Below are 27,720 nucleotides of genomic sequence, written 5' to 3'. Positions count from 1 at the left end.
GACCATTTTTCAGCGATTGGCAGAGGTTGAAACTTTTTTCTAATGCTCTTTTCAAAAAATCCCCACGCCGAATGGGATTGCCATGTCAAACCAAACTCTCCGACAAAAAAACTCTTTAGCAGTGCCCTTTCGATAAAAAAAGAAAAAATCTGCTGTAATCGAAAACTGGAGCACGCGGAGCCCTTTTCTTCGACATTAAGATGCGTTTTACCGAACATTTCCGAGGGGCGCTCATCGGGAGGGAGTTTGGACACGAATCAGTGTTCTTTTTTCTGAAGCATAAGAAACCAAATCCATGGAGAAACAGCTAAATAGAAAAATAAATGGATTACCTTCTTTCAGGTGGGTCTCAATGATTTGAGCCGGACCTTGATGTTTTTAAGAACGCTATTTTCCCGCGGTGCGTGGCAATTTTCTGGAGTTGGTTTTAAATGACCGTTGAAGAATAAACGGAAAGTTTAAACTTCTCCTCTTTGAAAATAAATGTTCTGGCGAGTAACAACTGATTTTAAACATTCATGAAAACATCAGGTGCGGCTCAAATCATTGACACTCACCTAAAAAAAGGTAATCAATTTATTTTTCTATTTAGCTGTTTCTCTATGGATTTGGTTTCTTATATTTCAGAAAAAAGAATACTGATTCGTGTCCAAAACTTAGTACTCCCTCCCGATGAGCGCCCCTCGGAAATGTTCGGTAAATCGCATCTTAATGTCGAAGAAAAGGGCTCCGCGTGCTCCAGTTTTCGAGTACAGTATATTTTTTTCTTTTTTATCGAAAGGGCACTGCTTAAGAGTTTTTTTGTCGGAGAGTTTGGTTTGATACGGCAATCCCATTCGGCGTGGGGATTTTTTGAAAAGAGCGTTCGAAAAATGTTTCAACCTCTGCCAATCGCTGAAAAATGGTCCGATTTTCATCCGGTTTGGACAGGGTGGCTTGTTCTTTTTGCGTAGAATCTATTTCTGAAATAAAAATGTGGGAGTGCCATTTGAAAAGTTCGATTTACGGGAGGGGCACCCCCGCCCCGCGCCCCTACCGCATTTCGGGAAAATTTAAAATACGTCGAGAGGTGTCCCCCACGATATAAACGAACACCTCTTTTACCGTTTTTCGAAATTCCAACCCGTTCGCCAGATATCCCAGGTGGCTCCTTTTTCGTGAGACACCCTGTAGGATGAAAATCTTTGACGCTTAGTCTGTTCTTAAGCAAACTCTAGGAGAATCAAAGAACACGATATTTATCGACTTTGCAGCGAATTTCGAAATTTTTTTGGAGTGACTTCGCAATAACCAAAAACTTCGGTCTTTAGTTTTCTTAGACTCTGTCTATTGTACCTAGATGATAATGGAGCAATAATTATTTTGTTGACGTCGTGTTTTATACCAGCTCATTTTCAGAGGCAAGAGAAGATCGCTTTAAACTTGATAATAGTATTACCTTTACCTTTGTTATACCTTCCTGATGCCTCTTAGGTAGTGCAAAACTCGTCATACACAACTTTTCCACATTATTTCCTTTTGATTTTTGAATAAGTCTGTTTTTTGGCTCACCCTAGGATTCCCCCCAATCTGAATTTTGAGGATTTCACAATACTGATTTCATTGGATTCCTCAAAGTTGCTGAGCCGATTCAGTTAGATGAAGTTTTCAATCCAGTTAATGAGAGCTTTTCCTGCAGAGGGGGGGGGGGGGGGAAGAGGACGATTGTTTTTTTTTAAACTATGAGGCATTGCTCACTTTAACGTCTTTTTTTCGGGGTTTACAAAAAATGCAGGTTTAATATTCATTCTATCATTATTATTATTATTATTGTTATTATTATTATTATTATTATTATTATTATTATTATTATTATTATTATTACTATTGATCCCGGACACTTCGTTATCGATAATTATCATTGCCTTGTCCTCACAGGAGATTCGCAGAGAATCCACAATAGTTCAAAATCGTCAAAATTCGAACGAATTTTCAACCTGAGAAGTGAGAAGTATTGAAAATGGCGGTTTAGACTGACGTTTTGAACGTGACTAGAGTCTTCAAAAAATGCGCAACTTGACAGAGTTAGGATTTCGTCTTCGAGGCGCCGCGCCGGAACGCTATGTAAAAGACGCCTTTATTTACTCAACGGTGAGGTTAAGGTTTGCACGAGAACTTCCAATAATTAATAAGTTCCAATAATTGAATTACTTACTTGCACGTTACTTATTGTTTGGTCGGCCGCGTCGCGGTCGCCTCGTGCGGCCATCTTCGGCGATTGAGCGCAGCCACCGAGGATGGTCGCACGAGGATAACGCGTCTAACCAAAGAATGAGTAACGTTCAAGTGAGTAATCCTCTTCTTGCGCCTAGGCCACTTCCAAAAATAGTCAATTTTTTATTCTGATGACCGATTTGTTCTTCCTGACTCACTAAAAGCTCCCCTTTCTCGTTTTCTGTGTGCTAGGGACTTTGTTGGTCGCGAGTTACGAGAACGAAAAGAAGCGAAGGTCGGGAAACTCGGCTATTAGAAACTGCTTGCGCGGCATTGATCAGTCGGAAAACGTCCCCTCCCTCTCAATTCTCGGAATCGCATACCTCGACCAGTCTCGCAGTGTTGTCGTGTGTCCTCCGGTCTCGAATAGCGTGTGTGCTGTACTACTAGTCCTCACACAATGAATTTTCATCTCAGCGCTGTTTTGAGATGTTCTCTGCGTATTTATTCTTCGGCACGAAAAATTGTCCAGAGCACGAATGCATCACGCCAGCCGATAACATACACGAGTACGCTCGGTTACGAGCTCCTGCACGAGCCGGGGTAGATATGACAACTCTGCGTAACGAGACAAGTCTGACTAGAGTACCTTTATGAAAGAAAAATTTCGTTCGTCAACCGCTAACGAAATCCGTAAACAGTTTACGAAATACGTCATCAAAACAAAGCTTTAAGGAAAGGAGTAGGTCCACTGGGCCTCATGGAGACTCCTAGGATTAAAAAAGAAACATGGCTGCGACCCCCAGGTGGGAGATGGTGGGGTGGGGGTGAGTGAGAAGAGGTTTTTTTCAACCTTTGATGTTTGTCACCTGCTCCACCTACTAGCAACCTTGTCATAGTAGAGACTTAAGTTAATAATACGTTTTCAAATGTACTGCACTGAATTGGATGCAATACTGAGTGAATACTTCTACCTCTGAGATTTGAATGATGATCACACAGACAAATAAAACCCAATATCTGTACTTTCGAACGGTTTGCATGTGACTTTGGCAATTTTTGGTATCGCAAGAGTCCCGTTAAGCATAAGATAACTTAGCGAATCACGAGTGGACTCTAGCCACTCTCTGGCTGTAAAGGTGTTCCATGTCTGGCGTGCGGGAGAACCCCACAAGATGTACCGCGCGCGCATTCTGAAGTAGCCGATTTTCCCAATCGTCGCTCCTTTTCGCTCCCACAACTCTCGACCGAAACATTTCCCCAGCATACGTTAAAAGAGCGAGGTAGGCTACTTGCGAGTCAGGAAAAACATATCAGTTTCTCATCAAGGTAAAAAATGGGCTGTTTTCGGAATTGGCCAAAGCGCGGAAAAATCAGTATTTTTGATATCTTTCCGGCGCCTCGGAGACGAGACCAGCCCAGGATCATTGAAACTCTGTCGGCCTGACAAGTCACGACATAACCCTCCCTTAACCGTGAAATATATCGCAATTCGATGTCTTATCGGGCTGTTTTAAACTTATATTAATCAGCCCGCTGACCTTAAGTTGACCAAATCCTATCATGTCATACATTTTCTGAATGCCTTTGTCACGCCAAAAACGCCTGTCTCAATCGCCACATGCGTTTTATTTTTCAAGCTGAAAATTCGCTTAACTTTTGCCGATTTCGAGTTCTGACTCTTTGTCGCGTCGCCCCCAAACTTTTTTGAGGCCTCATACTATCAGCGGTGACGGACATTGTCTAGTGATAGAACGTGGCAAGTTAAAAAGCATTCACGGCGAGCGAAAATTTACCCTTCATGCACGTACCCTTTTCCTTTTGAAAAAATCAACAAGTTTCCAAGCTTGGTATGTAACAACCCCCCTTCCCCTAATAAAATTAAATCTATTCAAATTTATTTATCTGGAGGTACTTTTCTTTTTTTAGAGTAGTTTTGGATGGCCAATTTTGACCTGGTTCCTCTGTACCTATTACTTTGAAAATTGTGTCTGTTTGGTGTTGTACGAACAGATTATGTGTCTTAAATTCTGAATAGTGTGTCAAACCTAAACCTTTTATACCTCATACATTTTGATTTTGTATTCAATGATACAGCTTTTCAGTCCCTACCCTGTGCCCCTACCCTTCCATCAGCTTAGAATGTACAGTGGTTGCAAGTTTTTCATTTTTTGTACAATTGATCAGTTTTAAAGTGGCCGCCAAGACTATGTGAGGGCTGTACCATTCCGTAAATCATTGCCTGTGGGTATGATAATATCATTAAATTCGTGAGCGAGTTCATCATCTTATTCGCACCTGCACGTTACTCAAAATAATTACGTGTTTGGAGGTCTGTAGTCGAGTCTCTATCAATGGTTTAAATTTCACTAATTTTTGAAGTGGGATATTTTCGGGTGTCATCGCATAGCGCCATTCCTCTAGGAAATGAATGAGAAAACCCATTAGATCTCACAATCCGCTTCAAAATTCTGTCTCCATCATTATACCATGGTAATGATTTCACCGCAGCGGTTGACACCTTCCCCGGAGGGTCGCCATAATGACAGCCGTAGCGGAGTGTCTTTCGAGCTATTATATCATCCATGAAAATATGGAGCATGTCTGATAAGGGTCAAAACTTGTGGCATATAGGGCATCATTTTAGTATGTGGATTTTAATTGTATCATTTCCCATCTAACTACTAACTAGTTGGTGGTTTCGATATTCATCTATTTTTAAACATAAGATTGACCACATTTTTGGAGCTGTGATCAAAATGGGCCCATACAGGGTGTCCCAAAAGTCCGTACCCCCCCTCGTAACTTTTGAACGGTTAGAGATAGAAAAACGAAACTTTGGGAATGTTTCTATCTTAAAGGGGACCATCTTCTAGGGGGGCCAAAATTTTTGTCCCCCCCTCAGGGGGGGGGGGCGGGGTCCCCAAACTTTTTTTTTCAAATGGTAACCCCTATCTTGTGATACATCATTAGAAAAAGCATAAAAAACTACGGATTTGGGCGCAAACCGCAAATCAATATCTTAATTTTTGACCGAGTTATGATAGGTCAAAGGTCAAATTTGACCTATTTTCAAAAAATCATAACTCCGGTTAAAATTATCGTAATGAAAAAAATAAAACGGGAAAATTTACCAAATTGTAAGCACTTTCAAGTAAAAATCACAGAAATTGCTTCAAACTAATTTTAAGGGGGGTTTCGGACCCCCAAATACATCATTTTAAAGGTCATACGATATTCTCGCGAAATGAGCCAATTTCCCCTTACTTTTCCTCCACATTATCTTAGTAAGTTCAAAATTAGTTCAATATTGCGTTTTCGAGTCCCCAAATTTCGGGAAAAATTCTAAAAACGAAATTTAAGGTGATTCAATTCAACCATTTAAACTTCATTTTTTTAAAAAAACTTTGTTCGAAATTTGGGGACTCGAAAACGCAATATTGAACTAATTTTGAACTTACTAAGATAATGTTGAGGAAAAGAAAGGGAAAATTGGCTCATTTCGCGAGAAAATCGTATGACCTTTAAAATGACGTATTTGGGGGTCCGAAACCCCCCTTAAAATTAGTTTGAAGTAATTTCTGTGATTTTTACTTAAAAGTGCTTACAATTTGGTAAATTTTCCCGTTTTATTTTTTTCCTTACGATAATTTGAACCGGAGTTATGATTTTTTGAAAATAGGTCAAAGGTCAAAATAGGTCAACCTATCATAACTCGGTCAAAAATTAAGATATTGGTTTGAAATTTGCGCCAAAATGTTTAGTTTTTTATGCTCTTTCTAATGATGTATCACAAGACAGGGGTTACCATTTGAAAAAAAAAAGTTGGGGGCCCCCGCGCCCCCCCTGAGTGGGGGACAAAAATTTTGACTCCCCCCCCCTAGAAGATGGTCCCTTTTAAGATAGAAACATTCCCAAAGTTTCGTTTTTCTATCTCTATCCGTTCCAAAGTTACGAGGGGGGGGGGGGACACGGACTTTTGGGACAACCTGTATGACGTATTGTTAGTTGCAAGGTCCTTGCAGTTTTTTTCGACTAACTCTTTGTTCAACTCATTACTAAGTTTTTATTGTCATCTCCCAGAGCTTCTTGTGTATTTTCTAAAAGCAATACTCCATTTTTTCTATTAGTTTTTATTGTAATATTCATTTATTTTTATTTTTTTAACATTTTTTTCTCTTGCAAAAGAGCTACTCCCATCCGTGGTTTTAGATTTTTTAGTAGCTTTTTAACCATGAACCCCTCTCATCTTCTGCATGTTAACAGACACGAGTCTTTAACTAATATGCCAATTTTTTCCTCTAAACTGTGTAATAATCTACAACAATCATACTCATTGTACTTATCAAAGACACATGATGAAAAGATGCCCAATATGGCACCTTTGTGAAGAGAAATGCTTAATTATTCAGTTGAATAATTTGAACCCCGCTTTAAATTGAATTGCCCAGAGGTTTAACTGCCTGATAGCTCTAGAAACTGGTACTTCATTCAAAGTAACCCTCATAAGTTACTGACTTTTCTTCTATGTCGGAATTGCTTGCTCTACCAATCAGGCCTATGTAATCAGTTTCAAGTTGAACAAGTGCCTACTTTTAAGAAGAACATTCATTCATTCTGATTTACTCCAGAAGGGAAACAGATCTATGATTTACTAAAATGAGCGAAAGGAGAAGATCAGAGAGAAAGATAAAGTTTACACCGATCTATCGGTTATATTCGAACTTTCAGGAGCACCAGCTGCAGTGCTATATCGACGGTGTGAGTCGGCAATCACATACCTCGGTTTGCGACGTCGCAGACTTGCTATCATTCTTTATTTTTTGAACGGAAAACTCCTCAACGGCAATTCTTTAAAACTGCCGTGATTTTTCTTCTCCGTGCGAAATGAATTCTGCAAAATCTTCAAGGAATGATGTCAATTTGGTCTCCTTTAAACAAATAACAAAGAGGCGGAGATTTTCAGACACCGCAAACGAGTTATGTGATTGCTGACTTACACCGTCGATACGATGTTTACTGTGGCTAAGATTGATGGCATTAATGGCTCTAATTTCTTGAACTTTGATTAGTGTTCACATATTTCTAAGATTTATAATAGGTAATATTTAGGACATAATTTGGTTCATCATTGAAGTATGGACTTTTGAAATGATGCCTTTATAGTATAAATATTGTCAACTATTTTTCTATACAAGCACTGAAAGGCAGAAAATTGTTTAGGAAAGTTTCCCAGACGATCAATTTAAAAATTGTCCATGATTTTACAAAAAAGACAGGTGAAGTAATTTTGGAGGTCAAATTTTATTTGAAACTTAGATTGCATTTTTAACTCAATAAAATTAACTCTTCGTGCAAGAATACGAAATAAAGCTCAATTTTTTCCCTGTAAGATTTTCTCTCCTGTCGTTAAAATTGGATTATTCCAGTTATTTATCATTAGAGCCTTGATGAGTGGGCATTAAGAACCGTCGCGTTTTTATCAACGTGGAAAAGAATACTATCTTCTGTCTGCACATATCTGAAGAACCAACAACCTCATGGTACTACGATCGGGTTTCACTCTGACAAGGGGAGGCTACCGATTGTCCCCCTCAGATCGGGTTCAAATTTGGCAGAGAGGTAGAATAGGTTAATATAAGAATCCGTATTTTTTTTTTAGGTGCCAATGCCCAGCCGTTTTTGAGTTATGAATTTTTGAAGTTGCCGTTTTTTCGTGTCAGCGACGCGCTCAAGTTGAGCCTACTGTGCGCGCACCTTTTAATGCGATCCGAATGTCATTTTGCTCATGAGAGACAGTTGTCCAAGCGGTAGCGCGCTCGCCTATGGTGCTGCAGGTTCGGAGTTCGATACTTGTTCCGTGTGTTCAATTTTTAAAATTGATTATTTTGTTTTTTAATCGCTTCATCACAAGAAATTGTAAGTCACCTTGTAGACGTTATGATTCTAATTATTTTTTATGTACATTTTATTTTTTTATTTTTTTTAATGAGTGTTTGACGAAAAAGGAAAAAAATATAATTAGCATCACAACGTCTACAAGGTGACTTACAATTTCTTGTGATGAAGCAATTAAAAAACAAAATAATCAATTTTAAAAATCGAACCCGCGGAACAAGTATCGAACTCCGAACCTGCAGCACTATAGGCGAGCGCGCTACCGCTTGGACAACTGTCTCTCTTGAGCGGTAAGACATTCGGATTGCATTAAAAGGTGCGCGCACAGTAGGCTCAACTTGAGCGCGTCGCTGACACGAAAAAACGGCAACTTCAAAAATTCATAACTCAAAAACGGCTGGGCATTGGCACCTAACAAAAATACGGGTTCTTATATTAACCTATTCTACCTCTCTGCCAAATTTGAACCCGATCTGAGGGGGACAATCGGTAGCCTTCCCTTGTGAGTGTTGAGTACTTCTTGCCTACAACCCCCCCCCCCCCCCCCAAGGACGTGGACAGAAAAATTACTCATTGGCAATTGTGTAATTTTTAGGTGTTCGTTTCTTTATACATCTCCAGTACAAGACACACTCAGCGCTCACTGTGCAGTTATTTACTTCGTCATTGTTTTACTTGGCTCATGTGAGCATCATGTCTCATCATATCTCTCATATCTACTGTAAGTGAAAGTGTACATACAATTAAGTGCCTTTTAATGTCATAAGGTTTTTCGTCAATTATTGTATACCTAACTGTACAAATTTTTGCTCCTTTGTATAAATAACAATCTACTATCGGTTTTTGTTTCTTATGAGCTTCGCTTTATGTTAAATAGAAAATCTCTGCTCTCGTTCATTTTCTTGCCCATTGAAATAAGTGACGCATGAAAAATTAAAACCGAAGTTTCGTATACGTCTATGCCTTCCGAGCCCCAAATGTTTTTTTAGTGCATGTTGAAGTACTGCACAAATGCTGAAGAAGAAGTATCATTTCTTATAACTGCGTATCGTAATGATAATCTTGGTCGATGTTATGTCCATTTAAGTTATATGAACAAAAACACTCATTTAACCCGCCCCCTCTTACGCCCCGCCATACCCAAAAAGAAAATCGTTGAGTAATTTGTCACCATCAACACATCATGCAATTTGTTATCGTGTAAATGGTAGCTGTTCTTGAACGCATTTATTAAATAGTAATACTTGTACTAACCTATCCCTTACTAGTGCTTGTCGTATTGAATCTACAACCCATGTTGAGTCTTATTTTAATTTCAGACCCGGAAAACATTTGTACGTCGGAATCCCAGTCTGGTCGATCTTTAGAAATTAGTTCATACCCTGATCAAAAGAGTAATTTCTAATAATGCACTAGCATGCCGGGCACTCTGAAATACAGAACTCATTTTCTCATTTCTCTCCTTAGTGTACATTCTATATCTAAACCAACAGTACCAAGAGGCTGTAATCAATGCATTTTTTTTTAGATAGAAAGTCAAGTATAAGCGACTCATGACACACTATGTTTTTACTTCTTAATCCCTTCTCTGGCACCCTGGAGTGTTCACAACGTATATTACTCTCTTTTGTTTAAATTATTTTTTACTTTCCTTCTGCTCTGCCTTATTTGAAATTAACTGTTTATATATGTGTAATACCAAAGCTATTCCAAAACGAATCTCATGTTACTCTAATGCAGCCCCACTTCCATCCTGTTAATTTGGCGATTTATGTCAGCATATGGCAATGTGAGGAGGAATGCGGCCTTTGCTCCCTTATTCTGACTACCATTCTTTTGTAATCTTTGCTATACATTGTGCGTATTTTTTATAGATTCATTCCATATTGCTGTGAGAGTTCGATCTTTCAACGTATATTTTTTATGTCGCTATCAGTGCTTCCACAGTGATGTTTAAGATTTTGAATGATGGCTGTGCCCAGAGAGTGACTGGTTCCTCTTGAAGTTTTTACCAATAGAAGGTTAAGGCTTGATGTTACATGCAGCGTGTCTCTCAACTTTAGTTGGATGAAGATAGGTTGTATTTAACAGAAATTAGAAAATCACTTAGAAAATTATGAAAATTAACCCTAGTAAACTTGACTGACAACAAATGTAGCGACCATATGTCATAACTCTACGTAGAATTTTACATTTAACATCTACATTAACAGCTACTCTAAACACTATCATCATCTAACTCTACATTTAACGAATGCGGCACGAAGGATGCCCCTCCTCTCTCGTGGCATCTTAAAACAAAAAACAGAACAGTGCGCTATGAAGGCGCTGGTGGTGACAAACAAAGTGAATCTTTCTAGAAAAGGACTTGATGTCTTTGACTGCAGAAATAAGAAAGTCTAACATACTTACTGCGTAAACTTTGTAAACTTTCCATTCCAATTCACCCCTTCCTTTATTTGTATGATATTTATTGATTCCATGTAAGTGATAGCTCGGTTTATAACCCGAACATTTTTATTGATCCCTCAATTTGTAATATATTAGAAATAGATACGATATTTGGTTTCTTGAGTTATTTTTTCCCCTTATCAATACTAAGAATACCCACTGTGCAAAATGTAACGAAAGGAAAAGTTATGTGAACTTCATATATGGGAAAATTCGTCCAAGGTTTCATTATTTCCTCAAAATAAGGTGTTTATAGGAATACTTACATTTGGGGTCCCTAAACAGATTAGAAAGGAAAAAATACTTCACGTTTTTTAATATAGAACTTTTATAGCTCTTCATTTTATACGTAGGAATTTTGTTAATAAACAGGGAGGCCGTCAAGTACAGCGACTCCCTGACCTTGCTTGCCTCTCCTTTGTTCACTTGGCACGGCTGCTCTGTTGGCCGGGGAAATTTCGAGTTTGCTTTGAAGCATCACTCGAGGAGTTCCCCTGGCCAATCAGAGGAGTGGATTGCTCGGCTGATCACTGGAGGGGGAAGCAACGAGTTGGTGAGGAATGAGAGAGCGTTTCGTCGGGATGATTATTCGGTCTGTGTGCTCTGTGAAGGATAGAATAAAAGTTTGTGTCGTTAAATCGGGCTTTGTTCATTCTGCTCTCCCACCGACCTTAACAGTGGCCCAGACCTATTGTACGTGATAATTTTTTTGGTTCATTTAGGTCGGACCGCGGGGGCGAAAATTGAACTTTAAGAACGACGCCAAAAACGACCGTTCTTTGGCACAAGCCCCCGTGCATACAACTGTGTTCAGTTTCTAAAATTTCGGTCGCACATTGGTCCAACATGGGGAAAAATCGTGGACAAATCTTCACCTTCCAGGCAAAGTATCACAAGCGCCATGCGACGTTCAAAAATTTCCGCCGTCATTATATTTTTTTACAGAGAAATTGTTCAACGAAGCTGTCCGAAAATTACACCGAATTTTCTTTGTGCTGCCGATAAAATTTAGTGAAATTTTCGAACAGATTCAACCAGCAATTTCTCAGTAAAAAAATAAAATGGCGGCGGAAATTTTTAAAGGTCGCATGGCGCTCGTGATACTTTGCCTGGACGGTGACGAAATCAGGATTCTTTATCAAATTTTTAAAAATGGAAGTAAAATCGTCGGTCTCCTGCAGTTTTTATGGCTAATAATGTTCTTATCGGTCCTCACTACATTAAACTGTGTGCAGCCTCACCAATTTTCATCGCACAGTGGTCCAAAACGGGGGAATTAGTGGATAAATTAAGATCCTCTGTCAAACTTTTTAAAAATGATGTAAAACTGTTGAGTCAACAGTTTTACATTAGATCCCGAGAGAGAGTATCTCTGTAGAGTTCAGATCCCGGAAAAATTCATGTATTTAATTTTTTTAAATTATTACTGTATGTCAGACCATATTGTTTATAGAACTTTGTTGTAGATAAGATTTTGTAGCATTATTTGCTTCTACATTGGATTAAAAGTAATAAACAAGCTTCTTCACCTAGTTACGGTACTAATCTTTGATGATGTTTTTTGTTCTTTGTACCTTTGTTTTATTATTTAATTTTTCTTCTTTTCTTTTCTGTTTTTTAAACTTTTTCTCTTTTTCTGATTCTTTTCTGTTCTATGATTTTTTAATTTTTTTTTGTATTTGGTTTTGCAATGTTTTTTGGTTTTCTGTTTTTTTAAAAATTTTCTGTTGTTTGCTGTTTTTCTTAATTCTTTTTATGACTTTTTAAATTATTTTAAAATTTTTTCTCCATTTTTTCCTTATTTGTGTTTAAATGTTTGCATGTTTTATTGAAATTACAGTACAAAATCTAATCTATAACAAAGTTTTATAAACAATATGGTCTGGCATACAGTAATAATTGAAAAAAATTAAATACATGAGAATTTATCCGGGATCTGAACTCCACAGAGGACTAACAGTTTTATATCATTTTTACAAAAAGTTTGACAGAGGATCTTAATTTATCCACTAATTCCCCTGTTTTAGACCATTGTACGATGAAAATTGGTAAAACTTAACACAGTTTAATGCATTGAGGACCGATAAGAACATCATTAGTCATATTAACTGCAGGAGACGGACGATTTTACCTCCATTTTTAAAAATTTGACAAAGAATCCTGATTTGTCCACGATTTCTCCTCATATTGGACCAATGTGCGACCAAAATTTTAGAAACTGATCACAGTTAAACAGGGTGTCTCACGAAAAACGAGCCACCTTGAATATCTGGCGAACGCGTCGGAATTTTGAAAAACGGTATAAGACGTGTTCGTTTATATCAAGGGGGACACCTTTTGGCGTATTCGACATTTTCCCAAACCGCGGGAGGGGCGCGGGGCGGGGGTGTCCCACCCGTAAGTCGAACTTTTCAAATGGCACCCCTACTTTTTTATTTCAAAAATCAATTCTACGCCAAAAAACAAGCTACCCTGTCCAAACCGAATGTAAATCGGACAATTTTTCAGTGATTGAGAGAGTTTGAAACATTTTTTTCATGCTCTTTTCAAAAATTTCCCACGCCCAATGGAATTGCTGTATCAAACCAAACTCTCCGCCAAAAAATTCTTAAACATTGCACTTTCGATAAAAAAAGAAAAAATCTGCTGTACTCGAAATCTGGAGCACGCGGAGCCCTTCTTTGCGACATTAAAATTCGTTATACCGAACATTTCCGAGGGGCGCTCATCGGGAGGGAGTAGTAAGTCTTAGACAAGAATAATTAATCTTTTTTCTGAAGCATAAGAAACCGTGTCCATGAAGAAGCAGTTAAGTAGAAAAACAACGCACCGCGGAAAAATAGCGTCCTCAGAAGTATCAAGGTCCGGCTCAAGTCATTGACCCCCCCCCCCCCCCCCTAAAAAAAAAAAAGCTAATCCATTTGTTTTTCCACTTAACTGCTTCTTCATGGACACGGTTTCTTATGCTTCAGAAAAAAGATTAATTATTCTTGTCTAAGACTTACTACTCCCTCCCGATGAGCGCCCCTCGGAAATGTTCGGTATAACGAATTTTAATGTCGCAAAGAAGGGCTCCGCGTGCTCCAGATTTCGAGTACAGCAGATTTTTTCTTTTTTTATCGAAAGTGCAATGTTTAAGAATTTTTTGGCGGAGAGTTTGGTTTGATACAGCAATTCCATTGGGCGTGGGAAATTTTTGAAAAGAGCATGAAAAAAATGTTTCAAACTCTCTCAATCACTGAAAAATTGTCCGATTTACATTCAGTTTGGACAGGGTAGCTTGTTTTTTGGCGTAGAATTGATTTCTGAAATAAAAAAGTAGGGGTGCCATTTGAAAAGTTCGACTTACGGGTGGGGCACCCCCCGCCCCGCGCCCCTCCCGCGGTTTGGGAAAATGTCGAATACGCCAAAAGGTGTCCCCCTTGATATAAACGAACACGTCTTATACCGTTTTTCGAAATTCCGACGCGTTCGGCAGATGTTCAAGGTGGCTCGTTTTTCGTGAGACACCCTGTATGTACGGGGGCCCAATAAGAAAATTTACAGCCAAAATCCATGAAAGTCGTAACTTTTTTGTTCATTGTCACCGTTTTTCTGCTGTAAAAATGCTGTCTAGAATGATGGCGATTTGGTAACATTGCCCTCTCCCCTCTCTCAAAAACCGTGCGTATTTTCAAGCAAAAATTTTTACCAGAGTTTTACGGTATCATAAGGTATCGTTTGGGCCTGATTTCAGAAAAATCCCCGCGGACCCAAACTTTGCCGTTATTGACGTCGCTCTTTACACCTTGAAATCAAAAATCGGCCCATATGTGTCCAAAATACTTATCCTTAAAGGTAGGGGGCAGAGGAAATTTAAGTTCGCCAAACTGACATATTGATTCGGAGAAGATGTTTTCATGAGTTATCGATTCCAACCCAAGTTAGCATTTTTCAATGTGAAAGTTGCAAGAAGTTGAAATAGTAAGTCGCAACGAAGTTGCATTGCTAACTCTCTGTCAACTTTACGTGTATCAGAGCTAATTTTCGGCGATCTGATTGGATGAAAAGTTGCAACTCACAGCAATTGTATTCGATGAATCTTGCAACTTTTCGACGTTGACAGAATGTTTAGAAATGCCAAATTTCGCGGAAATTCTGAATTTTGCCGCAACTTTGCCAAATTTCACGAAAAGGGTTGATTTTCATAACGTGGAAATTTCGAATAATACAGACGTTGCCAAAATTCTCAAAAAGTCCGGATATGCAACGCCTCGAAATTTCCAGAAGTCTCGGAATTTTTTTAACGTCGGACACGGAAATTTAAAGTTTTACCAATGTTGCCAAAATTATCGAAAAGTGTCAATTTTTACCAGTGTTACCCCATTCTGGAAAAGTATGGATTTTTACATCAACGCCGCAAATCTCGGAAATTCTTGATTTTACCAACGTTGCCTAGACGCTAAAAATGTGGATTTTCAACAGCGTGCCAAATTTTTCGAATTTTTCTAGCGTCGGTAGAATTATTGAAAGTTCATGTTTTTACTATAGATCTTTCCAACACTGTCGAGCGGTTGGAACTTCTTTCGACTCCATACCAACAATTTGCATTATTCTCGCGCTCCGTGAAATCAAAAGAGAGGCAACCAGCAATACCTTTAAGTTGAAACATGTCTCATCTTAAATTGCAACAAATTCCAACAATGATAGATCCTTCGGAAGAAAGAGTAGGCAGTCCGAACATCAATCTATTATTTGCAAGTATCAAACGATTTTGTTGCAAGTTGTTGCAACCTCTGCTACACGGGAAGGAAGTCTGAATTTGAGGGTCCCGCATCCCTCTGTCCCCATAGGCTGCCCTTATGGGACACACCACACTGATCAAATTTATAAGCTCAGGGCTCCCCTTTGTCCCATCAGAAAATTCTCCAGGGACAACGCAACCCCCAAATTCGGATTCCGTATGGCCTATTGTCCTTGAAAAGGTCCCTTTTCCTACTCTCCACGTCAGTTTAGCGAACTTGATACTTTTGAAAGGGAATTCTATCCCCCACCTTTAGGGGTCAGTATTTTGGACAGGGATGGGCCGATTTTGGATTTCCCGGTTTCGATTTAAGTTAAGTATTCCTGTACTTTCTGATTTCGATTAACCCTTAAATGACGAACCGGGTCTATAGTGGGGTCGCTTAGGGTCAAATATCACCAAAAAATTTCAAATTAGGCTACCAGCATGAAAATTGGTGAAAATGTATTTTCAGGTACCTAGAATGAAAATCCGTCGAGACTCAAGCTGGATCTCCCATGGTTCCCCGTATTTTGGCCGCCATTTTCCAAGATGGCTGCCATAAGCTGATTTCCTTTACTATATCAATTTTCAGGCGTTCCACCTTACGTATAAACATGTTTGGCAGGAATATACTTGAGTGGGTCTAGAATGAGGAAAAAATGACATTGAAATCCAGTCGGCCATTTTACCCTTGCTATTGGCCGCCATTTTTAGTGTATTTTCCGAAGAAAATACACTATTGCATTCTCCCATGATGTCGGACCCAGACCCGAAACCTTTTGAAGAGCACCGATCACGGGTCGTAGATCACGAAAATATATGCAATTCAAATTCATGTGTATATACATATGTATATATATATATATATATATATACGTATGTATGTATATATGTATGTATGTATGCATGTATTTCCGCCTTTTTAAGATTTTTCGATTTTTCAGTAGTTATATCTGTCTTACGTTGAAAGATATTTTGACCAATTTTCTTGCATTTAGTAGAAACTCATTAGAACTACTATTCTGCGAAAAAAAATTGAAATTTGAGGCAATAGATTTGGAGGGGTGGGACTCGAAAGTGGGGGGAGGTCAAATCTTGTCCACCCGATAACTCGAGCGAAAACGAATATTTTGAGCTGAAATTTTTACGGGTGGTAGTTCTCCCCTAGGACTGGTTTGGAATTGAATTTGAGCTAAATCGGCCGAGCCGTTTAAAAATGGCGAGCTTTGAAAGTTTTAGGCGAGGGGTGCGTGGCATGAGAGGAGCCGGCCGGAGCAGGGCCGCACAGTGGGTCGGGGGAGAAAGTTTTTGGACAAGCTGATCGTTGCACAAAGGGTCAGGGGGAAGAAGTTTTTGGACAAAATTTTCGTCGCACAGTGGGTCAGGGGCAGGAAGTTTTTTGACAAAATTTTCGTCGCACAGTGGGTCAGGGGAAGGAAGTTTTTTGACAAAATTCTCGTCGCACAGTGGGTCAGGGGGAAGAAGTTTTCGAACAAGCTTTTCGTCGCTCAGTGGTTCAGGGGAAGGAAGATTTTGGACAAACTGCGCGTCGCACAGTGGGTCAGGTGAAGAAAGTTTTTGCAAGAACTATTCGTGGCACAGCGGCCCAAGGAAAGGAAATATCTGGAAAAAAACTATCGATTACACAATGACTTACAGACGTACGATTTTATGACTACAAAAATCCCACTTCGGGAAATACACTTCCTTCCCTTGGTGTAGTCCAGTCAATCTAGCATTTTTCTGGGAAAATCTATATATAGAAGTATAGTTTTCCTTCTTTTTAAGTGTCCCGCGCATCCACTAGTCCAGTCAATTTAGCTCTAAATAAGGGTCATCTGGGAAAATCCATATATAGAAGGTTTTTTTGCGGAAACATGTTGCATTAGGCTACCAGAGCAACATATCAAAAGTTTACCAAAATCGGCCGTCCGCTAAGGCCGCCATCTTGAAAAAAGGGGGGCGGGGGGCCAAAATACGCCGCCGGCGACCGGTTTTTAGCTTATATCTTGAAAAATATCGATCCTACGGAAAAATGCCACTGAACCTTTTAAAAAGATCATCAAATTTCCTATCAGAAACACCATACATTTATCAAGTTGCAACTTCTGGTTCGTGAGATATGGCGGTAGTTTCCTGCGGCTAGGAAAGTCAAATCATGCGAGAAATCACGTTTTTTCAACAAAATCTGTAATTATCTTAAAAACGGCGAGTCTGAGGCCAAAAAGTGTGCTCACCGGAATGAAAGAGCATGAAATTTTCATGCTAAAATGCCTATGAACTCACTAGGGGGTCCGCCCCCGGAGCGCTATGCGGTCCGAACCAACGGCGGCTACTACGCGGTGAGGCCAGAGGGCTCGGCTTGGCCGCGCCATGAATTGTTGCGGTCCAAGATGAAACGGCTTCATTTTTTAGGTAGATTTACCGCAAGGGTAAGTCATATTATCCATTTAAATATGTGCTAATTTCCTTTCATCATGAACCCCCCCCCCCCCTCCCCCTTTAGGTCATGCATGTTGTATCTATATAAATAAAATCGTTGGGGGTTTCACTGTAACGCTTATTTCTGGAGTTCTACCGGACCGATTTCGACGATGCTTGACTCTGGTTAAAGCCCTTGACGTCCCGATGTCCGCAAAATTTTCAGACTTCCAAATTTTTCAGCCTCTTTCGCTTAAGACGCTTTTAAAGCCAAATCCACCCCCCTCCGACCTTAAGTTTCCGAGAGTTGCGGTATGTTTCCGTTGTAACGCCTAATTTGAGAGATCTACCGGGGCGATTTTTACGATTTTTGGGTCGACCGCAAGCTCCTAGCTTCTAGATGCTCGCAAAATTGTCAGACTTCCAAATTTTTCAGACTCTTCTTCCTGAGACGCTCTTAAAGCCAAATCCACCCCCCTCCGGCCTTAAGTTCCCGGGAATTGGTTATGTTCCTGTTGTAACGCCTATTTTGAGAGATCTACCGGGGCGATTTTTACGATTTTTGGGTCGATTGAAAGCTTCTAGCTCCTAGATGCTCGCAAAACTATGAGAATTTCCAATTTTTCAGCCATATCTGTGTAAACCGCTGAGAGATGCAAATAGACCCCTCTCCATATTACTACTACACAGCCTTCACCCAACGCCGAAGGTCAAACTCGGACTCAGTCTCAGCACTGCTCTGTCTGAATAAAAGGAAGCCGCCCCAGATACGTGGTTCCATAAAACTGTCGAAGCGGTGCGATGACATGGGTTTTCCCGTCCTTTTGTCTAACAACCCTCGAGCCCGAGACTGCTCGCTACGGGATCGCAGCCCTATTGTCTCATATGCCAAACAAAATCTGACCCTCAAAATTTAAAGACAATAAAAATGCAATTTTTTCTATCATTCGGAAATTGTTTTTACAGTGTATATTTTTCGATTCGCGGTGAAATTTTGAGCAGAATGGTGGTCAAACTAATGAAAATACATGATTCTACGGTACACTAAGATCGATACCACAACTGCTGCATTTATAACTTGCTGAACGATATTTCCGTTACTTATCAACATATCACGACGAAATTTAGTTCATTGTAATATACTTTTTTAGCAGAGCGTAAATTTACTGAGAAAGTTGAAATCGAACCCGATGAGAGAAATTTCATCAATTTTTTTGGAGCTCCACTAGGCCGAGCAGGAAGGGAAAAAAGGATGACGAATTGAGATCTATTGCTGCCGCCTGGTCTCCTGACTGTCCAGGCCCAGCTGTTCTTGAACGCTTTGACGAGATTTTGTCGGCAGACGAGTCAAAACATGATTTTCCGACCAGGGAGCGACATCCAAACCTCGCGCTAATCCTCTCATTGTATTTTTATTGGAGTTATGTCCGAATACTTTGAAGAAAACCGAAAATGGTCTCTTTTTTAAAGCGTAGTGTTTGCAATTCTGCCGTGCTAAGGAAGAACGACATATGAACATTCGGGAGTTGCCAAATTTTCTTTGATAAAATGTTTATTTTTGAGGAAAATTATGAATATTTTCCCCATGAAATATTCAGACGTTTTAGATCAAATTAAAAACAAAAGTATCCAAAATTTTCAAAAATTTTCCTGAAATTTAGTGGTTTTCCAGGGGAAATTTGGCAACGTCTGAAGACTCATACGGTGTTCTTCCTTACCAATGCAGAATTATGTTTGTCCCTCCCGTTACCCCTACATCAGCTACCTTTATCGAAGAGCAAAGGAAAACCGTGGGAAAAAACAGGAAACAAAATGTTTTCAGGACTGAATTGCTTCCTTTGAATTGCTTCCTCTGAGTTGCTCCGAAAATCAGTCTATTCGTGTACGCTGCCAACTTAGCTGCATCCTGCATCTCGAGAGCAACACTGATTAGATTTCGAAATCTCGCGACTTTTTGAGAGGTTGCCCATCGCTCATCTGCTTTCGTCGGATACGTTCTTTTACGGTTATGTTAGTTGATCAATGGGTACTTAACAATATCTGCTCAATTTTTCTTTCTTTTTTCACGGAACAGTTCCGATTTGTGAGTGTCCGATATTGAGTGATACTATTTTGCCTCTGTATTCGCGAGATACGTTCTTTTGCGGCCGCGCCAGTCGATGAATGGATATTTAGCAATTTCTACTCATACTTTCTTTCCTTTCTTTTTTTACGGAATATCCTCGGTTTTTTAGTGTCCAACCCAGTGCGAGGCTATTGTACACCTGTTTTCGCCAGAAACGTTCTACACAATTTCTACTCATATTTTCTGGGTGCAAATGTGCGAGATTGTTGCGTCCTGTGCATGAAGTTTGTCTCTTTTTAGTGCGTATACTAATTAATGAGTCTAATAATTTACACATTCAAACAATTCACTCGAATTTTTTACGCAGAATGTTCCTTGAGTGAGTAGCTAACGACTAGGAGGAGTAACTCCAAATTTACATGTATTTTGCCGGTCAGTGCCGAGTAACCGAAAATCCTTCTTTTATAAGGAAATACGTTTTGTACCCCGTTCGTTCATACTTTTGCGCGAAATTCATTTGAAAATACATCCATTTATATGATGGCCAAATGCATGAGATGCTTTTTTTCATGTAACATTCGAAATTGTCTCTTTTCTTAAGTCCTAAATCTCTCTACTACTGGCGCCACCCGACGTATGATTGTTTAAGTCTGTAGCTTTGGCGTGGTGTTGGCTGGAGTCCTGGAGGACGCCAGTGAGCTACTCCTCCTGGCCAATACCAAGTGCGCAGGGCTTACATTGTCATATTCCGGAGGGACTTCGCCTTATTTAACTCACAGTTAATGCCCCCCCCCCCCCCCCCGAAGAAAAATCCCTTACAGGAAAACTATCCATAATGCTTCTTGGCAATTTCGCGTAATTTCGTTTTTCTTTTGAAAATTTACAAGGAAGATCATTACGGAACTGAAAACAGGTAAACTAATTTAGGAAGGAATGCCTCTCGTATTCATGTATTCAGAAGAGTTCTTATTGGATTACAGTACTTTATCATCTTTTTGCATTTACGGCACGGAATACGGCTCGCTTGCGAGCCGTAAGTCACTCGCGAAGCGAGTGACCGGGGGTCCAGGGGGCGGAGCCCCCGGCTAGACGCGAGGCGAGCGAAGCGAGCCACAGCGGCTAGTAGTTAATAAATGTCAACGGTCGCGCTTGAAGATAATGTATTATTTTATGCTTTCTTATTCGAATTAAATTTGTCAAACAACAAATATTCTTTTTTCAAAGTAACTAATAGGAAATGAATTAATACAAAATATAGAAAGAGGGAGTTTAAACTCATCCTCTGCTTCCTCTTCGATCAGTGTTTCTGCTTGATTGCTGCATCCCAAGCCGGAACAATGTAGACAAATGTCACTGCATGGTAGACCAGCTCTCTTACAAGAGCAGCGGTTACTACAGCCTTTCGAACATGTACATGAGATGATTTGTAAAAGTTCTTGGGGGGGGGGGGGGGGGGGGTCAGGCGGGTTGAGCATAGGCACAAGAAGAAGCCTGAGTTCCGAAGATTTCCACCCCAATTCCTTGGGATTCCGTTTTCTTCCTCTCCAGAGTTGAACTTGATAATATACACGTAAGAAGTGTTGTTTGCACGCATCTGAAGTTGAAGGCAACGTTTGCAGTTTCACCTCAGTTTTTGCCTTGCCAAAGCACGATTAAAACATTGAAATCTGCATTTGTTCAAAGCAGTAACTGATTTTTCAGCACCATACAGCAAAAGAACGAGTTGCTCACCCGCTTAACAAAGCTCATCTTGAGTGCAGTCGGTTTCATCAAATTTCTCAGCAATACAAGAGACTTCGCCACATTTTCCAACAGTTTAATTTTGCCTTTGCCCTTGCCACGAAATGCTAAAGTAGTATTACATCCACTGACGACATGGATGAACAGAATCCTCTTCTTCAAATGTACATTCGATGTTCGCAATTGATTTGAGCTAAACATTTGGGCTGCATATTTGCCCTTACCTGGTTTGAGTAATAGGACGTCGCTTGATGCAGGCGTCAAAGCTATCATTAGAACAAGGAGGTCAATGTCTTCACCAACGATTAGAGTACCTATATTGAGAGAGTATGGCCACCGGTGTTACCACCTCTGATTGGCTCAGCCATCTTAGGCTGAATGGAGCCCTTAGGACCCAAAAATGGCGGACGCCATAAATTAATGTGATGCAAAATGACTCAAATTGTAGTTTTCTTTGCTTATCGTAATGAGAAATTTACCCCAATGCACTATTGCGATTCTTTACATATTTTTAAGGCTAATCGTGTGCAATTTTTGAGAAAAATTATCTTAGACGTAGTAAGGTTGGCAGCAAGTGCGGTTGGTGAAAACCGTCAAAAGTTGGCAATGACCCCCCTCCTATCCACAAAAACCAAAACAAAGCACCGCCATTTTTGGGTCCTAAAAGTCTCTCCATGGGGCCAAGTGGCCATACTCTCTCAATATAGGTACTCTACCAACGATAACAACTTGTTTCTTCGTTCCTGTCGGCAGACTGATAGCTTCATTTACGATGAGAGTATCCGCACCGTCCTCTGCTTGAGATACTTTAACTTGACTCCCTGTAGTAAAGTGTTTCGATAGCAAGCAAATCAAACGCGCCTCATTCTTTTCATTATAGATAGAAGCAAGTTTTGGGCCACGGATAGAGGAGTGTTCTCAAAAGAAATTAAGGCAGGACATTTCTTAAAGCTATAACGTCGTCACATTTCAACGCTGTTTGTACAATCTGTTGCGCTTTTTGTTCGTATCCATCAAAAGCAATTGAACCTTCAAGACCATCATGCTTTTCAACATATAGGTATTAATAAACAATTCCACCGCTTAAGGTAATAAACGAAGAAATGCTTGTCTTATTCCTATTTCTATAATTTGTATTAATTCATTTCCTTTTAGTTACTTTGAAAAAAGAAGATTTGTTGTTTGACAAATTTAATTTGAATAAGAAAGCATAAAATAATAACATTATCTTCAAGCGCGACCGTTGACATTTATTAACAAAACAACATGCATGACCGAAAGGGGGAGGGGGGGGGGTTCATGATGAAAGGAAATTAGCACATATTTAAATGGATAATATGACTTACCCTTGCGGTAAATCTACCTAAAAAATGAAGCCGTTTCATCTTGGACCGCAACAATTCATGGCGCGGCCAAGCCGAGCCCTCTGGCCTCACCGCGTAGTAGCCGCCGTTGGTTCGGACCGCATAGCGCTCCGGGGGCGGACCCCCTAGTGAGTTCATAGGCATTTTAGCATGAAAATTTCATGCTCTTTCATTCCGGTGAGCACACTTTTTGGCCTCAGACTCGCCGTTTTTAAGATAATTACAGATTTTGTTGAAAAAACGTGATTTCTCGCATGATTTGACTTTCCTAGCCGCAGGAAACTACCGCCATATCTCACGAACCAGAAGTTGCAACTTGATAAATGTATGGTGTTTCTGATAGGAAATTTGATGATCTTTTTAAAAGGTTCAGTGGCATTTTTCCGTAGGATCGATATTTTTCAAGATATAAGCTAAAAACCGGTCGCCGGCGGCGTATTTTGGCCCCCCGCCCCCCTTTTTTCAAGATGGCGGCCTTAGCGGACGGCCGATTTTGGTAAACTTTTGATATGTTGCTCTGGTAGCCTAATGCAACATGTTTCCGCAAAAAAACCTTCTATATATGGATTTTCCCAGATGACCCTTATTTAGAGCTAAATTGACTGGACTAGTGGATGCGCGGGACACTTAAAAAGAAGGAAAACTAGATGTGTAGACGACCCTGAAAAGACGCGCGCGTCCTGGGGGGGCAAAGCCCCCCAAAAACCGGCGCGGAGCGAAGCGGAGCGCCGGTTTTTAAAATAGACGATTTTAGTGGTGACGTCACGGAGCGATATTGTAATGGGGGGGGGGGGGGGGGGAGGATGAAATGATCCGTACACGTAACTCGAAATGGTAGAGCTGATGTATATCTCGAAATAGAAAGCAACAGTATACACGGGATGCACTATACTCTATCTAGACGGCTAGATGCTCCTATACTCGCTGCCTCGTAGGTACGAAATACGAATGAATCCGCCGCGAATCTCGAGAGCATACATCTCGTAGCGTCCGATGACGCGATGACGTCAAAGACGTGATTGCGAGATACATCGGCGCTCCGAGATGGAAACTCTAAACATCCAAATGCTCGCCTGAGCCCGCATTTGCGAAATCGATGGCTTTCGGCCCGAATGAGCTAGAAAGCATAATGGAATGTGGTCCTAAAACGTAAGTGATAGGGCCCCATTCTATTACAATATTGGTGGTTCGATATCTCGAAAGTCGAAATGTGCCCCAACAAACAAACATAACCTCCAAAATGAACAATTGACGAAATAATGCTAAAACTAGCCTGAAACCAAACAATTAATCCATGGGACTTTAAAATTACGAAAGCTACTCATTTACCAAAACGTTTGAGATCACCATCACAAGAATTGATTGTAAAATAAACTCGTAATATCATAGACAGCCATCAACGAATACCCCTTCCCCCCCCCCCCCCTGCCTATATCCATATAGTACAATAGAGTCGCAAAGTACTGGATCGCCGTTGAAGTCACTTTTCGAGGCTGTTTTGTCCAGTTCTCCGGAGACTAGTGTGCCGCGACTAGCGACGACGCATACGCAGAGACTCGCGCTCAGCGCTCCCCACTCCCGACTCGGCTCCGTTCGTCGGCTAGGTCCCCACACATTGAACCAGCCAAGTAGGCCGGTAATAAGTCTGAAATTGAGTCCATATACGAATATTATCCAGGGGTAACATACATTAATGAATTCATTATGGCTTTGAATATCTAATTATAGCAAAATTTGCACAAATTAATATAGATGGAATTAATAAAAGTCGAAAAAACACAAGCAGTGTTGTTGATTTCTCCATAAGCCACCGTGTTAGAAATGCCGCTTTGGTTCACACTTTGTATTGGTCAGAAATTAAATCCCTGTATGAATAAAATCCAGGAGTAACATACATGAATGGATTCATTATGGCTTTGACCATCTATTTATAGCAAAATTTACACAAATTAATATCGATTGACTTAAAAAATGTCGAAAAAACACAAGCAGTCGTTGCTTTTCCCATAAGCCGCCGTGATAAGAAATGCTTGTCGGTTCACACTTGGTTTAAGTCTCATAATTTACTTCCTTTTTGGAATATTATTCAAGATTATGATACATTAATGGATTCACTATGGCTTTAACTACCCGTTTGCAGCAAAATTTGCAAAAATTAATGATGATTGAATTAAAAATGTCGAACAAACACAGGTATTTCTTGATTCCTCCATAAGCCACAATGATGTGGCTTTGATGGCTTTGATTTGTGGCGGTAGTAGATAATTAGTTTAATCATTTTATCAGTGTAATTGATATACTTTTATTTAGTTATTTGTCTTCTTAAAGATTAGATCTTTTTAATCTAACTTTAATTTGACAAATTAATATTATTTTAACTAAACCTTTAAATTATCAACTTAATAAAATTAATTAATTTATTTGACTTCAAAAGTTATTGTTTAAAACTTAAGTTAACAATTTATATCTAATATCACTTTCCAGTGATCTTACTTTGTTACTTGTTTACTTTGTGTTGTCCCGGTGCCGTCGGGTTCACACTTGGTTCACACTTTTCGGAGCACAAGCGGCTCGGAAAGGCCCGTTAATGGATTGACTTCATCGGCGCTCCAGTACATTGCGAGTTTGCGACTCTATTGTACTCTATGCCCATATCCCGCAGATTCCTCCATGTTCGTTTGCTGGGGCACGTTTCGACTTTCGAGGTATCGAACAATTGAGCCTCTAGCCGAGGCTATGGCACACTTCATATTCGGTACAAGGTGAACAGTTATATACAGCGATATACATAAGGTACAAGTGTAAAATTATACTAGCCTACAAGTTCCTGAAGGTTATAGAATGCTTTTTCTAATAGGAAAGCACGCAGCCCCATAAGGAACGATGCTATAGGTCAGCATTTCGAATAAGTGTAGCTTCACACTCCAGGGCAGTGCGTTGAACATCTGAATTGCCGAAAATTTGACATCCTGCTCAGTCCGCCTCAATCAAATCATTTTATTAGGGATGTTCTTATGCCGATGATGTGGCATAATGATGATGTGTCATTTGTAATGATGATTGGGCAGGAGGTCAGAAGGCAAAATAAGAGCAATGGAGATGGCGAATGTCAGGCAATCCCAGATGTAAAGGGAGGTTATGGTGAACAATTTATATTTAACAAAGATCGGGCGACAGTGTGAGTTATGAGGAAGATTGAAAATGGTTCTGATAATTTTTTTCTGCACGACAAACACTTGATCACCACTTGAGCCTCGCCCCCCACAGAAGAAACCCACATCGCATATGAGACACTATGTGAGCGTGATGAAAAGCCAGACAGCAGCTCAAGGTAGAAATTCTGGAAAGGTTGCGAATGGCCCAAGAGGCCCTTGATAGTTTTGACACAACCATGTCAGTCTGTCGTTGCCACGTTAGACCTGCATCAATATAAATGCCAAGAAATTCTACGGAACTTTCCAATTTTACACTTAAATTATCATCTAACATACAAATGGATTCTGGCAATGAAGAGGTAGTTCTAGGGGATACAGAACAAAGAATTGCCTGAGTTTTCTTTTGATTGACAAGGAGGCTATTTGCCTCAAACCACATACAGGCCTGCTCATAGACTTCGCGAGCTTTTAACTTAACATCGCCATCTGTTATTACAGCGGAAGTATCATCGGCATATAATAAAATGGAACTAGCTGCTCCGGGCGCCCTACGGGCGCCCTCCACAGCTAGCAATGGTGGTGCAGTAGCTTAATTGGAATCGGAGCAATTAGTTGAATCTATTTAATATTGATGAATAAAATGTCTGTAACAATACGTGTTGATAGCAATACGCAATACTGCAGTTAATAAGTCAGGGTCAGTCAAGCCGCAGAGAAGAAGATGACAGGATATCAAGAAGCTGTGAAGCGGAGCAGCCGAGGGATGGTGAAGGAATGTGGGTGGCAAGTGACGAACTGACGAACGACGATGCGACCCAAAATTCCTTCTTTGAGGTTGGTGGGAGGAGAGCTATACGAAAGAAAACGGAGATAGCCGAAAGAACTTGGCGGGAGGGGTAGCTGAGACCGTAGAGGGGGTACCTAGGGACGGGCAAGCAGGTAGCGGCCGGACGACCGCTCGAAACAGCTGAACTTTACTCGTCGATAAAAGTAAGAAAATTTAAGAAAATCGAAAAAACAATTACAGCCTGCAAATCTACAGATCAGAAGCTTTCATTTAAAAAAAAACCCATGCAAATCGGTCCGGTGGTTCTCTCAAAGTTAATGCCCCAAAATGCGGACTTTAGTCTGAATAAATGGGAGAAAATTTGAGCCCAGCTAAACTTCACTCGTCGATAAAAGTAAGACAATTTGAGAAAATCGAAAAAACGACCACAGCCTGTAAATCTACATATCACAGGCTTTCATTTAAAAAAAACCCCATGCCAATCGGTCCGGTGCGGTTCTCTCAAAGTTAACGTCCAAAGATTCGGACCTCCGTTTTAATGCATCGAAGACAATTTTAGAAAATTATGGGAGAAAATTTGAGAAAATCGAAAAAACGACCACAGCCTGCAAATCTACAGCTCAGGGGCTTTCATTTAAAAAAAAATCCCATGCAAATCGGTCCGGTGGTTCTTTCAAAGTTAATGCCCCAAGATTCGGGACTTTGCATTTTAATATATAGGATGAGTAACATTGGAAGGGAGGTTCATGTATATAATAAACAATAGTGGACCGAGTATTGAGCCCTGCGGCACGCCAGCACATATGGGTAGGGAATCCGATTAGATGGTTCCTGCAGCAGAGTTGATTTTCACTCTTTGCTGACGACCAGTAAGATATGAG

General features: G+C 40.2%; 1 protein-coding gene across 2 annotated transcripts in view; it reads left to right on the top strand.

Annotated features, from left to right (window-relative positions):
• The window catches only part of Inx2 (innexin 2), a 109,926-nt gene that overhangs the window by 6,294 nt on the left and 75,912 nt on the right, over nucleotides 1-27,720 (top strand). Inside the window, exon 2 of one of the 2 annotated variants that reach the window (XM_019056987.2) lies at nucleotides 8,687-10,650. The exons of the other annotated variant lie outside the window; for it this stretch is intronic. Within the exon in view, the coding sequence (XP_018912532.1) occupies nucleotides 8,687-8,820 (134 nt within the window). The 3' untranslated portion in view covers nucleotides 8,821-10,650. Of the gene's footprint in view, nucleotides 1-8,686; nucleotides 10,651-27,720 lie in introns of those variants that run through there. 2 annotated transcript variants of the gene reach the window in all.

Source organism: Bemisia tabaci, chromosome 2, assembly GCF_918797505.1.
Source record: "Bemisia tabaci chromosome 2, PGI_BMITA_v3".
NCBI lineage: Eukaryota > Metazoa > Arthropoda > Insecta > Hemiptera > Aleyrodidae > Bemisia > Bemisia tabaci.
Note: the sequence above shows the minus strand (reverse complement) of the source record. Positions and strands in the feature narration are given on the sequence as shown.